Raw genomic sequence first — 15434 nt, 5'->3', positions numbered from 1 at the left:
CAGAGGAGCTTATTACCATTGCTAGTTTCTGCAATTTCCTTTTACTAAAATAAAAAAAAAGTTTAAAGATATTTCATCAGTTTTTACCTGATCAGGTCCTGAACCCTGGTGTTAAAGGCCTCAACTTTTGAGGGCTTGTTTTTCACTTCCTGTATTATTTTGGGTGCAGTGGGCTGATTGTTTACATCTGGTAGACTGGAAATCAGACACCTAAAGACCACAGCAATGATTCTGAGAAGTCCAGTTGTTAAACCTTCAAATACTTGCTTATTTGCACTTCTTCCTAATATTGCATTATATTCATCTGGAACACAAACCTGCATAAAGAGATACAATAAACACATTTCCATAAAATAAGTAAAATTCAACTAGAGAGACTATTGTCGTTTTCCTAAGAATATATTTTTAATTAATGCATGCAGTGAAACAATCATAAAAGCCCGATGGAATACACAAACATGCATTAGAACCATAAATAATAACAGAGGAAACAATATTCCAGCATTATTGATGAACATTAAAATGCAATACTGCATCCTTTATTAGGCAGATTGCTATAGGATTACATTTCTCCATCTTCCATTTCCAGTGAATGCCATTTGAAACCTCTAACAATTATAATGCGTGCAAAATGCATGTGTAGAATGTGTCCTAATGGATAAAAATGAAGGAATTCCTAAATAGAATTCAATGTATATGAACTTAAAAGAGAAACCTTATAGAAAGGGAGTACTTAACTAACTATATAAACATATTATTATTAATTATTATGTATAGATAAGGTCTTATGATGATTCACTGGCAAAAACAAAAATATTTTCAATATAACTAATAAATTATAAAGTAAACAAACTAATTGGATGGCTCACCGACTCCTCGATTAGTACCTTGTTTTATCATGTGAAAGACCCAAATTAAATCTTTGGGTCTGATCTTTTGCTTCTCAGCCTGCATGAAGCTTGGAATGTTACAGAGGCATCACCAGTGCTCCTTTGTGGAAAGTGTACCTTTTGCTACTCTGATGATCCATCTGCCTGACTTTGCAAAAGTATTGATATTCTACAGTGATAATGCCACCCACCTCTCCTTGCCCAGAAAGAAGAATGCTACGACAATAGTGATGAGTGTATATTTAACAAAATTGATGGGGGATGGCTAGTAGAGAATGACTTGAGTCTTTCTTATATGGTACATACAAGCGAGCCTTTTGATAGAAAATGCAACACACTTAGTAATCTATGTGAATGATCAAATATCAAGATCAAATCTGCTATGGACTTTTCTTTAGGAGTAACAAAGAGGCACCAGAAATGATTGAAAGACTCTATTTTAATGTAAAAACTGAGTGCACCCTAAATATCTGTTTTTTTGTGAAATTGTTGTCCCAGAAGAACTTTGGAACCTAAAGAAAAAAACAGATGAAAAGGTTATTGATAAGGATGGAACTCAGAAACCAGTGTCAGGAAAAAAAATTAGAATCAGGAGGCTGCACTACCTAACCCTTTGGAAAAGGATATTAGAAGATCTGAGCAGCAGATGTAGGCAACACAAGCCAGAGCCTCAGGTGGCCTCATTCTTGTCTCAACTGAAAAGTACCTTGTGGATGAGGAAATAAATTTTCCAGTCAGCAAGAAGGAATCCAATAATGCTCTTTAGCTTCTGCCTAGCTTAGCACAAAACCAGTACCATTTGCTGTTGATCTCAATGCAAGTAGATTAATCTTCGGCTGGCCCTAGCAAGCATGCCCATCGTTGAGTTACACCACTCATATTGGTCCCACTTCACAGAGTTGAAAGACAGTTCTCTAGAGAATTTGTTTCTCCTAATAAGTGAATGGCTAATGGAAAGTCTAAGAATAACTCAGTCCTACACACAAGCTGCTCTTAGAGGCTATATTGAAGCTAGTATAAAATAGCTTCTAAACTTTCTAGCATTATCTGCATTCTTCAGATTAGATGAAGGGAAACTGTCAATGCCAGATGAATGACTCACAAAATCGAATACACAAATAAGCTAAACATATCAGAGAGAGAAGTGCTCTTCTTAGGCAAAAGACACATTCTCAGATATATCTGTATCTCCTTCCTTGATTCATATCTGCCTCTTTTGCCTGTAATCCTGGTGCCAATCTTGACACTTAATGCTCATCTCTTCTTTGAATACCCTCAAAATGCTTTTCTGGGGATGATGCTGATGCTGTGGGTAGAGGGCTGTCACTATGGAAGTAAGAAACTAAAATGAATGAAGATTTCTCCATTCTACTCAATAGACCCAGAAAAATATACAGACATGTCTGTATCACTGCTTGGATTGTGTCACTATTCACATGAATCATCATTTTAAGTACGGATAAACCTGTAGCTACCATGGACAGGCTTTTGGTAAAATCCTACATCACCATCAGAAAGCAAAGATACTTCCTGTGTAATTTTTGAATTAACGTGTAGAAGCAAGCATCTCAAAGGCCAAGCGCATCAAATCAGAGTTCAGGAAAAAGGCAAAGGGATTGTGGCATTGAAATGATTGAAAGAATAAGATCTGTTTGGAAATCTGTTCAAACTTCCAAAGTCTAGAATGGGCCAAGAAGCTTCCTGATAATATTTAAGAATAAAAAGATAATGGGAAAAGAAATCCTGGCCTCTGTGAGTCACTGTAACAGTTTCCATTGATAAAGATTAGGAAATATATCCTAACAGTCACTTATGAGAAGGGTCAATTTAAGGTCATATTAACACGACATGTTGGAATGTCAGAAAGGGAGGAAACGGGCTAATGGTTTTACAAGAGGAGCTAATGACAACCACAATGGACAATACGGAAAATGTCTCTAATGCAACTGATAGTGTGGTAGCTCCATCTGGGGCTTATTAATTGGTTCAGTCAAACCCAGAAATATGGCTGAATCTCGTCTCCTCCATTTTAGCCAAGGTATTATCTTTGTCTTGGTGAAGGGCAAATTAAGTTCTTCACCTTCTAGGCCACCTGGATGAGGCCTAAATTCCTCAATGAAGAATACCTTCTGTTGATTGTAACAGAAGCCAACAACCATGATGTCATGTGAGAAACATAACATGTGGTGCTGCTTTGAAAGCTGTGGACTCTCCCAAGTCACAGCTGTGAAAGCTTATTTTTGCTAGGGAGTAAATCAGCAGCTGGAAGCATCTTACTCTAAAGATGGTAGTAATACCTGGACAGATTTACTACATGTAAAATATGAAGGCTATAATATATATCTATATATAGCTACAGAACTGGGAGCAACTTCTTAGCTAATGTAAACTGTCACAGCTTCACTGAAGTCAATGAGGCTATGATAGTTTATACCAGCTGAAGATTTGCCCCATTATGAGCACTGGAAGTTCCAGGATCTGGTGATAGAAAAAACAAGTAGTGAAGGGAATATGAATGATGTGCCAGCTTTACAGACAGAATCTTGTCACTTTGTGTACATGCATCAAGAAACATGGCTCCTAGCTGGACTCACTGCTTTTAATGATGCTGATGTCTGCACAGTGCTGTGGTTCTGTAGAAGCAATTTAATGACAGAGAACTTGATCTTTTTCCACCCTGTAATTAATGATCAATACCGTCTGAAGTTTTCTTTCATTCAATTTTAAAATCCTGTAGAATTAATATATGCTGGTGGATTCATAAAATGCTGTTGCTCCATAGTTTAGCTCTGTATAGGTATCTGGGGGGATTTGGTAACACTTAGTGACAAAGAACAACATGCACATTTCTTTATTATTCATTAGCTCTGAGTCTTGTGTTGGTACTTAAAACTCATTGTAATAGTCTGGTTCCTGGTGATGAGCCAAGTCAGCCAGTGAGAACTCTTCAGCTAATTCAAGTTTGACTGAAAAAATACTATGTTGCTCCAGTAATCGACACTGACTAAAATAATTCATGCCTAATGGTTTTGATTCTCTACTAAATAAATGAATAAATTCTCTACTGAAACAGATGGACTGCATTTTAAAAAGTGTATACCAGTTTAAATATGGCACCCTTGCACTATGAACACCAAGGGTTAAAATTACTAAGATATACTCTCCATTGCTCGTGCAATTAAGATATAAAATGATGTGCAACCTTTTTCTTAAAAAGATTATTTAGTACTAATATTTTGTATTAGCAGTCTTTCATTTGCTATAATGAACAGCATTTAAGCCAGACTGATCTTGTGTTTTCTTACAGTGTTATATGTCTAAGCTATTGTATTTTCTAAATGCATGGCACTTAGTTACACAAGTCAAAGATTTTATATTAATGTGCTATCTATTTTCACTGGTGTTTTCTATAATAATTATATTATTAATAATTGCAAGATTTGGTTGATTTTTACAATTTATATATGGAATATGTGTATATGAGTTAATATGTTAAGGTTGCTTGTTGATAATTATATAGATTGTGGATGTGGATAATTAAAATTATGGAAGGGTTATTTTATGGGTTTCATATTTAATTTTTTTATGCTGTCTATATATGGAGATTCAAGTGTGGAGTTAATGATGTGTGTCAAACATTATCTATGAATTTGTAAACTTTCAAATATTTCATTTATAATATTCAAATACAGTATTCTTTTGATATTAAATGTTTAAATTATATATATCTATCTATATATCAATCATTTAATAATGATTGATATATAGATAGATATATTTATATATATATAGAGATAGGGTTATCCCTAACTCAGTGGTGGGCAACCTGTGGCTCGCGGTCTGCATGCAGCCGATCAGGGTAATCTGATTGCAGGTTGCGAGACATTTTGCTGATGTTGACCGTCTGCAGGCACGGCCCCCTGCAACTCCCAGTGGCCACAGTTTGCCGTTCCTGGTCAATCGGAGCCGTGGGAAGCGGCAGCCACCATGTCCTTGTGGCCTGCTGCTTCCCACAGCTCCCATTGGGTGGGAATGGTGAACCACAGCCACTGGGAACGGTCAGGGGCTGTGCCTGCAGACGGTCAACGTCAGCAAAATGTTTTGCGGCTTGTAATCAGATTACCCTGATGGGCTGCATGCAGGCTGCAGGTTGCCCACCACTGCCGTAACTCTATATTTAAAAAGGTTTGGTCTGGTAATTGGTATAAAGCATTTTTAAGTGATTGACGATGAAAGAAAGAAAGAAAGAACAACTTATCCAATGTCATAGTGCAGTTTCAACAATGTTATTGGAAAACAGCATTATTGCAAACACTAGACCAAATCCTGAATTCTTTACTCATTTTTAAATCAGCCTTTACACAGGAAGACTTCTAGGGCCACATTCTAGGCACTGATACAATCCACTTGCACTGTTCTGGCAGCCTGAAGCCAGCTTAACTGTTCAACTGAGAATTTCCCATGTGTTGGGGAAATCCCTTGCTGGCATAGCCTCCTCAGTTGTGCTCTCCATTTAGAACGTAATCCAGCAAGGTGCTGAGCACTTTGGCTCTGATCCAGCAAAGCACTTAGCATGCATTGAACGCAGCTGAGAATCTGGTTCTCAGTGACTCATTATACCACAACTACAGTTGTACTTCAACACTTCTATAAAAAACAAACAAACCCACAACACACATTTTGACTTTTTTTGTGTGTGTCCAACAGAAGAAAGAAATAAGAGTTTCCACTGAGCATCAAAGTGAAAGACCTTGTGCCCAATCTTGCTCTAACTGAATGCAACAATAAAACTCTCACCAACCTCAATTGGTGTAAGAGCAGACCCTTCTGCTTTGGATTGGCTGTTTCTTTCTCAGCACTACATATTGGTTTTCATCATTTGGAATTTCAAATCAAGAATGCACTTCTGTATACAATCCATTGTATGTTACTTTGAATGTTATCTTTAGATAATTTAATATGCACTCAACAGGCATTAGCATGAGATGTCAAAAGAAAGTACATGTAAAATGTTCACAGACACACCCCAAATTTTACCCTTTCTTTTGAGTTGCTTCTGTTGCTTGTAGAATTATTTCTGATAGAGATGTCATCTTAATGTTGATTGCTTTTCCTCCACTGAGAGCTTGTCTACAAGTTGAGTTATTCAGAAGCAGCTATTGCGGAATAATTCCATGTGTGAACACTCATTTTGGAATTAGAGTGGCTTGTTCCTGTTTAGCTTGCCCCCTTGGGTTAGCTGTTCCTGAATAACTCCATACAAGCCCTTAGCTCTAAAAGGGAGCAGAGAAACACAGGTCTGGATTTACAAAAGACTAATTCTGGGCCTTACAGCCAGATTTTATCAGATCGAGGAACTGTGATTTTAGCCTGGGTAGGGGACAGCATTCATTACTCTGCAATCTCTGCAGCATTGATCGAGCTCGACAGAACTTCATGACTAATGAATGAGATGGAATTTTACATTATTTTAAACATTCCCTTGCAGACTGACTATATTTTATATCTATCTCAATGCATTACATTTTGCTGTATAAAATGGAATGAAATACTAATCACTGACATTTTAAAGTATATGCATGAAGACATAACAATTTAAAACAAATGTCTACTCAATAGACCACCCGGAACAGTTCCCGAATGAAAAATGTTCAGTGTTATATTTCAAACTTTAATTTCTTTGTGTTATAGTCCAGGTTTGTTCATAAGATTTCAATTGGAAGTAAAGCTTTTAGGAGCCTGAGGGGCAGATCCTCATCTGATATAAAATGTCATAGCTCCACTGACTTTCAATTTACATCAGACAAGGATCTGTCCCTGAAAACTTGCGGTTTTTAATCACTCTTATAAAAGTTAGAAGCCCACAGATCCCAAAACAGACCTATTCTAAGTAATCACAAGATAATCTAAATACGGAGATATTTTGTGACTGGATTTACTCATACAAATGGTTTCTAAGCAACTTGCCCTCAGGGTTTCTGTATTAAGGGGTGTTGCACACCTTGTGATGTTATCTCTGCTCACTTAGTCACTTGTGTTTGTATCGCCCAATCAGTCATGTTGCTGTGTTTTCTGCAGACATAAAGCCACCGGGCTTGCCTGAACAGAAATATTTTGGAAAATGTGCAGTTTTTCATAGTATTTGCAGTAAATACTAGTGGCTCCCTATATGAATTAAACAATTAAGCAATGAAAATTGAGCTAATGCTAACCCCTAAGGTGGGTGGTCTGTGCAGGTCAGGGCTGGGGTCAATAGCAGGGTGGATATAGAGAAAGCTTGCATTACAGCTGTCTGACTGTACCTGGCCAAGGAATAAACAGAGCTCTTTAGCTTCTGGCATTTCCAATCGTTCAACCTTTAGGCAGACACATAAAAATACACTCCCTCTCCAAAGAAGAACACGGGCTACCAATTTAACCAGAATATTATAGCAGTGCCATTCAGCCCACAGCAGGAAATGCTGTGCCAGCATTTCTACTCTAAACCTATTTTTCATAAGGGTTTTCAGTTTGGCTCTAAACTTTCATTGTAGGCTGAAATGTGACAAAGAAGGTCTCCTTTCAAAAGCAAACCGATTCATAAATTGCACAATAAAATATAAAAATGGATTCAAACCATTGCAGGATTGCAAAGAAATAAAAGATGCTTGTGGTGTCAGACGCTTTTTACATGCCAACACTGAAGCATGCCTTCTATTATGTTAGAAACTGCTTGATCAGGATGGCCTGATATCCCAATTAAGTGGGTTTCCCCTATGTCTGCTTCTTTTGGGTGATGATCCTCAACCCTCCAACTGGAGGTGAAGTCAGAAAGGAAGCAGTTTTTTAAAGCACCTCTTGAACTTGGATGATGCTTTGGAGATAAGAAGCTCTGCAGCTACTTTAGTTACCCTGGAGTGCAGAAGCTCTGCACTTCCCCTACAGTGCGTGTTGCAAATTATCTTGTTGACAGCTCCTCCTACTACCTTCAGTCTCCTCCATGCACCTCTTATAAGCGCTTCCTCTTCACAGCTCCTGTGAGTGCCCAAAAATGAGTGACCCTGTGGAGGCTGAACATCATGGACATTGCAAATGCTGCATGGACTAAAACAGCTGAGGAGCTCCTATACTTGTCGGCTTACAATCCTTGTAGTTATCAACGTGGAGATGGTAAACTCTTAAGAGACAGGGATGCGATTAAAAACTGTGCCGCGGCCTCAGTTTTTGCAAAGCATAGAAGCGTCACAAAATCCGTGACATAGGGAGTTGAGACAGCAGCACATTCCGTGGGATGGACTGTGCTGTTTAAGCAGCATTACCACACCAAGGCAGTCCTTCCCAATGAATTACACGAAGGGAAAAAAACAGTTCCCCGGGAAGTGCCCCATGTAACTGGACAACCAGATTTAATTCGCCCTAAATAAATGTAGTTTACTACATGAATAACATTTTACAGGCCATTTGTCTATCATGTGAATATAGCTTTAAGTACTGTATTTAAAAGCATAAACTGTAATTAACAAGTTGTTTTGTTTTAGTAGTTTTCTGTGCATCTATATGGAGAGATTAATTTTTAGTACATTATACATAGGGCTGGGTTAAACAGGTAGAATCATTTTCATGAACATTTCCACCAGTTCATTTTGTACAGTTTTTGTGCTGTCAAAGGATGCTTTATATAGAATTTTGAGGGCCCAAACATTTGAAGATTACCTGGAAGAATCAACTTGTACAATAACACAAGATTATGAATTTTTGAAATTTCACCTAGAAATACAAATAGCAGCCACCTCTGGAAAATATGACGTGGGGAGAGAAAGTTGGCAGTGCTAGAACAATAGAGTCATATACACATTTATTATGGAATGGCAGCCATCACCTCAGAGTTAAGAATGCAAATAAAGTTCCATTATTTTTGGTAGGGTGTGCTAGAAGAAAAGCTAGTCTGTTTCCCACCAGGATCTCAGATTGTATACAAAAAAATTACTGATTTTTCTGGCTCATACACTATGGGTTTGATTCATCACTGCAGGAACAGAAGGGTACAATCTACATCCCTTTGCATTGAAGGAGATGTCCATTTCCAGGATGGGCAGTTGACAGTACAGTCACTGGCCTCCCATGGGGTTTCTGTCATGGAAAGCAGCTGTAAATTCAGACCAAGGTTCCATATTCAAATTCAGGCCTGAGAGATGATAATCTTGTGTGCAAACTCCAGTACATTAAAAGCAGGACAAAAATCTTAATACTGTATGTTGTATGGACAGCAGACATTTTTGAAAAACCCAAATATTAAGAGTTTATCTGATATGGTAGCAAAATAGTTTAAAAGATTTTGCATTTTCTATTTATTTTTACAAAGCAATTAGCAAGAATTTGTCTATCACGAAGTATCTTGAGAAGTGCTTATTACAGATATATCTATAAACCTTCAGATTTACAACAGTCAGATCAGGATGAAAGGTCCTGCATTGTTTTTACAAACGTCACAATATGTATTCTTATTTTATGATGGCAATGATGGGAGGTCACAAAATTATTTTAGGAGGGTCGTGGTATTGCCCCCCTTACTTCTGTGTTATCTTCAGAACTTGGGAGCTAGAGAGCAGTGGCTGTTGGCCGGGCACCGAGCTCTGAAGGCAGCGCCCTGCCAGCACCAGTGCAGAAGTAAGGGTGGCAATACCATACCGTGCCACCCTTACTTCTGCGCTGCTGTGTTCAGAGATGGGTGGCCAGCGAGAGGCGGCTGCTGACTGAGGGCCTAGCTCTGCAGGCAGCAGCACAGAAGTAAGGATAGCAATACCATACCATGCCCCCCTTACTTCTGCATTGCTGCTAGCGGCGGCTCTGTCTTCAGAGCTGGGCTCCTGGCCAGCAGCCGCCGCTCTCCAACTTCCCAGCTCTGAAGGCAGCGCCTCTGCCAACAGCAGTGCAGAAGTAAGGATAGCAGTACAGCAACCCCCCCACAATAACCTTGCAACCCCTCCACAACTCCTTGTTGGGTGAGGTCCCCTACAATTACACCACCATGGAATTTCAGATCGAAATATCTAAAATCATGAAATTTATTATTTTAAAAATCCTATGACCGTGAAATTGACCAAAATGGACTGTGAATTTGGTAGGGCCCTACATATCAATAAATGAAATGATTGGCAGTAATTGTCTCTCTTGTGAGTCAGCTATTTATAATTCCCTGGTATTTAGTATGTCCTTTGAAAGGGAAAGAAAAAAATAATCTAATTTTGGATGCTTATGCCCACCAAAAATTATAACAACATGAATGCATTGGGCACTGATTCTTAATGAATATGCAGTTGAACTAAATGTAGGGTGTATCCCGGAGGGAAAGGTCTGAATGAACATAAGCACCTAGGTCAGCTTCAGATTGTTTACTACCCTGGGCCATCGTGTCCAGCTTGTTATTTTGAAAAGCTTTTGGAAACTTCTCTTTGATCTAGCTGAGAACATATAGTTAGAAAATAAACTGTCATGCTTTTACAGGTTATTTTTGAAGCATAAAAGGACAGGTATTTGTAATATAGCAGATGAAAAACCAACCTAGGAATATTTCTTACGGAACAGATACATGATTTTTATTTATAAATTTATGTACAGTAGAACCTCAGAGTTACGAACTGACTGGTCAACCACACTCCTCATTTGGAACCAGAAGTACGCAATCAGGCAGCAGTAAAGACCAAAAAAGGCACATACAGTACAGTACAGTGTTAAAGATAAACTACCAAAAAATAAAGAGAAAGTTTAAAAAAAGATTTGACAAGGTAAGAAAACTATTTCTGTTCTTGTTTCATTTAAATTAAGATGCTTAAAAGCAGCATTTTTCTTCTGCATTATAAAGTTTCAGAGCTGTATTAAGTCAATGTTCAGTTTTTAAACTTTTGAAAAAACAACGGTAACGTTTTGTTCAGAGTTAGGAACATTTCAGAGTTACAAACAACCTCCATTTCTGAGGTGTTTGCAACTCTGAGGTTCTACTGTATAGAGAAGTACATGCTTTATACAAATGGCTTTTTCTAGGAGTGGAAGAGATATCTTTGTAGAAAATTACATGACAGTTCTAATTTGCTTTGACAGATATCTGTTGAACTACAATAAAAATCAATCCAAGCTTACAGTTCAAACATATAGACTCATTCTTCTCAGTGTCAAGCCTTCTAAAACAGTGTTTCTCAAAGCTGGTCTGCTGCTTGTTCAAGGAAAACCCCCTGGGGGGCCAGGCTGGTTTGTTTACCTGCCATGTCCGCAGGTTTGGCCGATCGTGGCTCCTATTGGCTGTGGTTCACTGCTCCAGGCCAATGGGGGCTGCAGAAAGCAGCGCGGGCCGAAGAACGTGCTGGCCGCCCTTCCTGAAGCCCCCACTGGCCTGGAGAGGCGAACCACAGCCAGTGGGAGCCGCGATTGACCGAACCTGCGGACACGGCAGGTAAACAAACCAGCCCGGCCCGCCAGGGGGCTTTCCCTGAACAAGCGATGGACCGGCTTTGAGAACCACTGTTCTAAAATATATATCTAGAAAGGTTTCCACTATATACTTACAATCATAGAATCATAGAATATCACGGTTGGAAGGGACCTCAGGAGGTCATCTAGTCCAACCCCCTGCTCAAAGCAGGACCGATCCCCGACTAAATCATCCCAGCCAGGGCTTTGTCAAGCCTGACCTTAAAAACTTCCAGGAAAGGAGATTCCACCACCTCCCTAGGTAACGTATTCCAGTGTTTCACCACCCTCGTAGTGAAAAAGTTTTTCCTAATATCCAACCTAAATCTCCCCCACTGCTACTTGAGACCATTACTCCTTGTTCTGTCATCTTCTACCATTGAGAACAGTCTAGAGCCATCCTCTTTGGAACCCCCTTTCAGGTAGTTGAAAGCAGCTATCAAATCCCCCCTCATTCTTCTCTTCTGAAGACTAAACATCCCCAGTTCCCTCAGCCTCTCCTCATAAGTCATGTGTTCCAGTCCCCTAATCATTTTTGTTGCCCTCCACTGGACTCTTTCCAATTTTTCCACATCCTTCTTGTAGTGTGGGGCCCAAAACTGGACACAGTACTCCAGATGAGGCCTCACCAGTGTCGAATAGAGGGGAACAATCACGACCCTCGATCTGCTGGCAATGCCCCTACTTATACATCCCAAAATGCCATTGGCCTTCTTGGCAACAAGGGCACACTGTTGATTCATATCCAACTTCTCGTCCACTGTAACCCCTAGGTCCTTTTCTGCAGAACAGCTGCCGAGCCATTTGGTCCCTAGTCTGTAGCGGTGCATTGGATTCTTTCGTCCTAAGTGCAGGACTCTGCACTTGTCCTTGTTGAACCTCATCAGATTTCTTTTGGCCCAATCCTTCAATTTGTCTAGGTCCCTCTGTATCCTATCCCTACTCTCCAGCGTATCTACCACTCCTCCCAGTTTCGTGTCATCTGCAAACTTGCTGAGGGTGCAATCCACACCATCCTCCAGATCATTTATGAAGATATTGAACAAAACCGGTCCCAGGACCGACCCCTGGGGCACTCCACTTGATACCGGCTGCCAACTAGACATGAAGCCATTGATCACTACCCGTTGAGCCCGATTATCTAGCCAGCTTTCTATCCACCTTATAGTCCATTCATCCAGCCCATACTTCTTTAACTTGCTGGCAAGAATACTGTGGGAGACCATGTCAAAAGCTTTGCTAAAGTCAAGGAACAACACGTCCACTGCTTTCCCTTCATCCACAGAGCCAGTTATCTCGTCATAGAAGGCAATTAGATTAGTCAGGCATGACTTGCCCTTGGTGAATCCATGCTGACTGTTCCTGATCACTTTCCTCTCCTCTAAGTGCTTCAGAATTGATTCCTTGAGGACCTGCTCCATGATTTTTCCAGGGACTGAGGTGAGGCTGATTGGCCTGTAGTTCCCAGGATCCTCCTTCTTCCCTTTTTAAAAGATGGGCACTACATTAGCCTTTTTCCAGTTATCTGGGACCTCCCCCGATCGCCATGACTTTTCAAAGATAATGGCCAACGGCTCTGCAATCACATCCGCCAACTCCTTTAGCACTCTCGGATGCAACACATCTGGCCCCATGGACTTGTGCTCATCCAGCTTTTCTAAATAGTCCCAAACCACTTCTTTCTCCACAGAGGGCTGGTCATCTCCTCCCCATGCTGTGCTGCCCAGTGCAGTAGTCTGGGAGCTGACCTTGTTCGTGAAGACAGAGGCAAAAAAAGCATTGAGTACATTAGCTTTTTCCACATCCTCTGTCACGAGGTTGCCTCCCTCATTCAGTAAGGGGCCCACACTTTCCTTGACTTTCTTCTTGTTGTTAACACACCTGAAGAAACCCTTCTTGTTACTCTTAACATCTCTTGCTAGCTGCAACTCCAGGTGTGATTTGGCCTTCCTGATTTCACTCCTGCAAGCCCGAAAAATATTTTTATATTCATCCCTGGTCATTTGTCCAATCTTCCACTTCTTGTAAGCTTCTTTTTTTTTTGTATTTAAGAGCAGCAAGGATTTCACTGTTAAGCCAAGCTGGTCGCCTGCCATATTTACTATTCTTTCCACACATCGGGATGGTTTGTTCCTGTAACCTCAATAAGGATTCTTTAAAATACAGCCAGCTCTCCTGGACTTCTTTCCCCCTCATGTTATTCTCCCAGGGGATCTTGCCCATCAGTTCCCTGAGGGAGTCAAAGTCTGCTTTTCTGAAGTCCAGGGTCCGTATTCTGCTGCTCTCCTTTCTTCCATGTGTTAGAATCCTGAACTCGACCATTTCATGGTCACTGCCTCCCAGGCTCCCATCCACTTTTGCTTCCCCTACTAATTCTTCCCGGTTTGTGAGCAGCAGGTCAAGAAGAGCTCTGCCCCTAGTTGGTTCCTCCAGCACTTGCACCAGGAAATTGTCCCCTACATTTTCCAAAAACTTCCTGGATTGCCTGTGCACCGCTGTATTGCTCTCCCAGGAGATATCAGGGTGATTGAAGTCCATCTACAGGACTCAGAAACAAGGAAGAGCTGACCTGGCAACTTTGTATAATCTAATTCAAGTTATGCAGCTTCAAGACGTGCATGCATGTAAATAGCATGGTCTGATCCAACATCCAGAGAAATCAATAGAAAGATTCTCCAGGTATGTCTACACTGCAATTAAAAACCTGTGGCTGCCCTGTGTTAACTGACTTGGGCTCACAGAGCTCAGGCTAAGAGTCTGTTTAACTGCAGTATAGATGTTCAAGTTCGGGCTGAAGCCCAGGCTCTAGAACCCTGTGAGAGGGGAGGGTCCCCCAAACACAGTTAAGCAGCCCCTTAGCCTGAGCCTCACGAGCCTGAGCAGTTGGCATGGGCTAGCCGCAGATGTCTAACTCCAGTTAGACATCCCCTCAGTGACTTTAACGGGCACTGGATTAGGCCTTGAATGACCACTAGATGACATAGCTGGTTCAATAAAGAGATGTAGACTAAGAAGGGGTAACTTACAACAGATTTCCTACTATTTTTTCCTTATACACAATAAACATACAAGTGATGTTTTAACAAGGAACGTACTGAAATGTACACTCTAGAAAGCAAGAAACACTAAGTCAATGTTTTGCTTCTTATTTACAAAACTTTTATTTCCTATGTTTTATACCAGGTCGACCATGTTTCTACTACAGAAAAAGGCTAGGATGGCTTTTTTACATAACTCTTACAATAACAGTATTTGCTTCAAGAAGAAAAAAACATTTTTTCTATAAGGAAAAGGAACATTTGAGCACCAATAAAAGTTATGATTTTTTTATAGCTCTGAATTTTAGCATCTGTTACACTGATGTAAATCTCTTCTTCATCAAAATGTAATGACTGGATTATGAAGAAGTAGAAACAAAATCACAAATATATATAATTTGGACGGAATTTATATGTAAATACTGGGAACGTGTAAATAAATTATAAAAATAATTTATGCAATGGAATATATTTAGATACTTAAACTATTTTTCTATATTTGCATTCAGTGAATATGAGTATGATCCAGCACTGAACCTATTTCTTCCCTAATCTTCTCTTCATCTTTAGGGCTAGAGACCTGCAAACTTGATGCACTCAAGAATTATCTGTGATATTATTTTTTATTTGTTAAGTGACAACAATATGACTGGTGATGTTCAGATGTAGATAAAGGCAGCTCCTGCCCCAAAGAGCTTATCACATAAGAAATGCTGGAGTTAGTCAAACTATTTGCATGAGTAAGTGTGTGCAGCAATGGGTACATAGGGCTAGATCCAAAGGCATATGAAGTTAATGGAAAGACATCAATTGATTTTGGACTCGGCCCAAAAGCACTAAAAAGGACAGGTATCTTTCAATTAAAATAAGACAGGTATCTTGACAAGTCATCTGTCAATTAAAATAAAATAAAATGAAATATTTCCCACCAAGACGTTAATTTCCTTGAATTAAGAAGCAAAATCCTAGGTGCAATCAGACTTGATTTCTTTCAAGAATGCAGAAGTAAGAAAAGTAGTATTTATTTTCAGGAGTCTTGCATAATGACAGGTTTCAGAGTAGC

The 15434-nt window shown here is 39.8% G+C and overlaps 1 protein-coding gene across 6 annotated transcripts in view; it reads right to left on the bottom strand.

Moving 5' to 3' along the window:
- Window positions 1–15434, bottom strand: part of SCAPER (S-phase cyclin A associated protein in the ER) — a 345099-nt gene that overhangs the window by 65001 nt on the left and 264664 nt on the right. For all 6 annotated transcript variants that reach the window (XM_073303508.2, XM_073303509.2, XM_073303513.2 and 3 more), the window contains one exon: window positions 88–317. In XM_073303508.2, the coding sequence (XP_073159609.1) occupies window positions 88–317 (230 nt within the window). The remainder of the gene's footprint in view (window positions 1–87; window positions 318–15434) is intronic.

Source organism: Lepidochelys kempii, chromosome 10 (genome assembly GCF_965140285.1).
Source record: "Lepidochelys kempii isolate rLepKem1 chromosome 10, rLepKem1.hap1, whole genome shotgun sequence".
Classification (NCBI taxonomy): domain Eukaryota; kingdom Metazoa; phylum Chordata; order Testudines; family Cheloniidae; genus Lepidochelys; species Lepidochelys kempii.
Note: the sequence above shows the minus strand (reverse complement) of the source record. Positions and strands in the feature narration are given on the sequence as shown.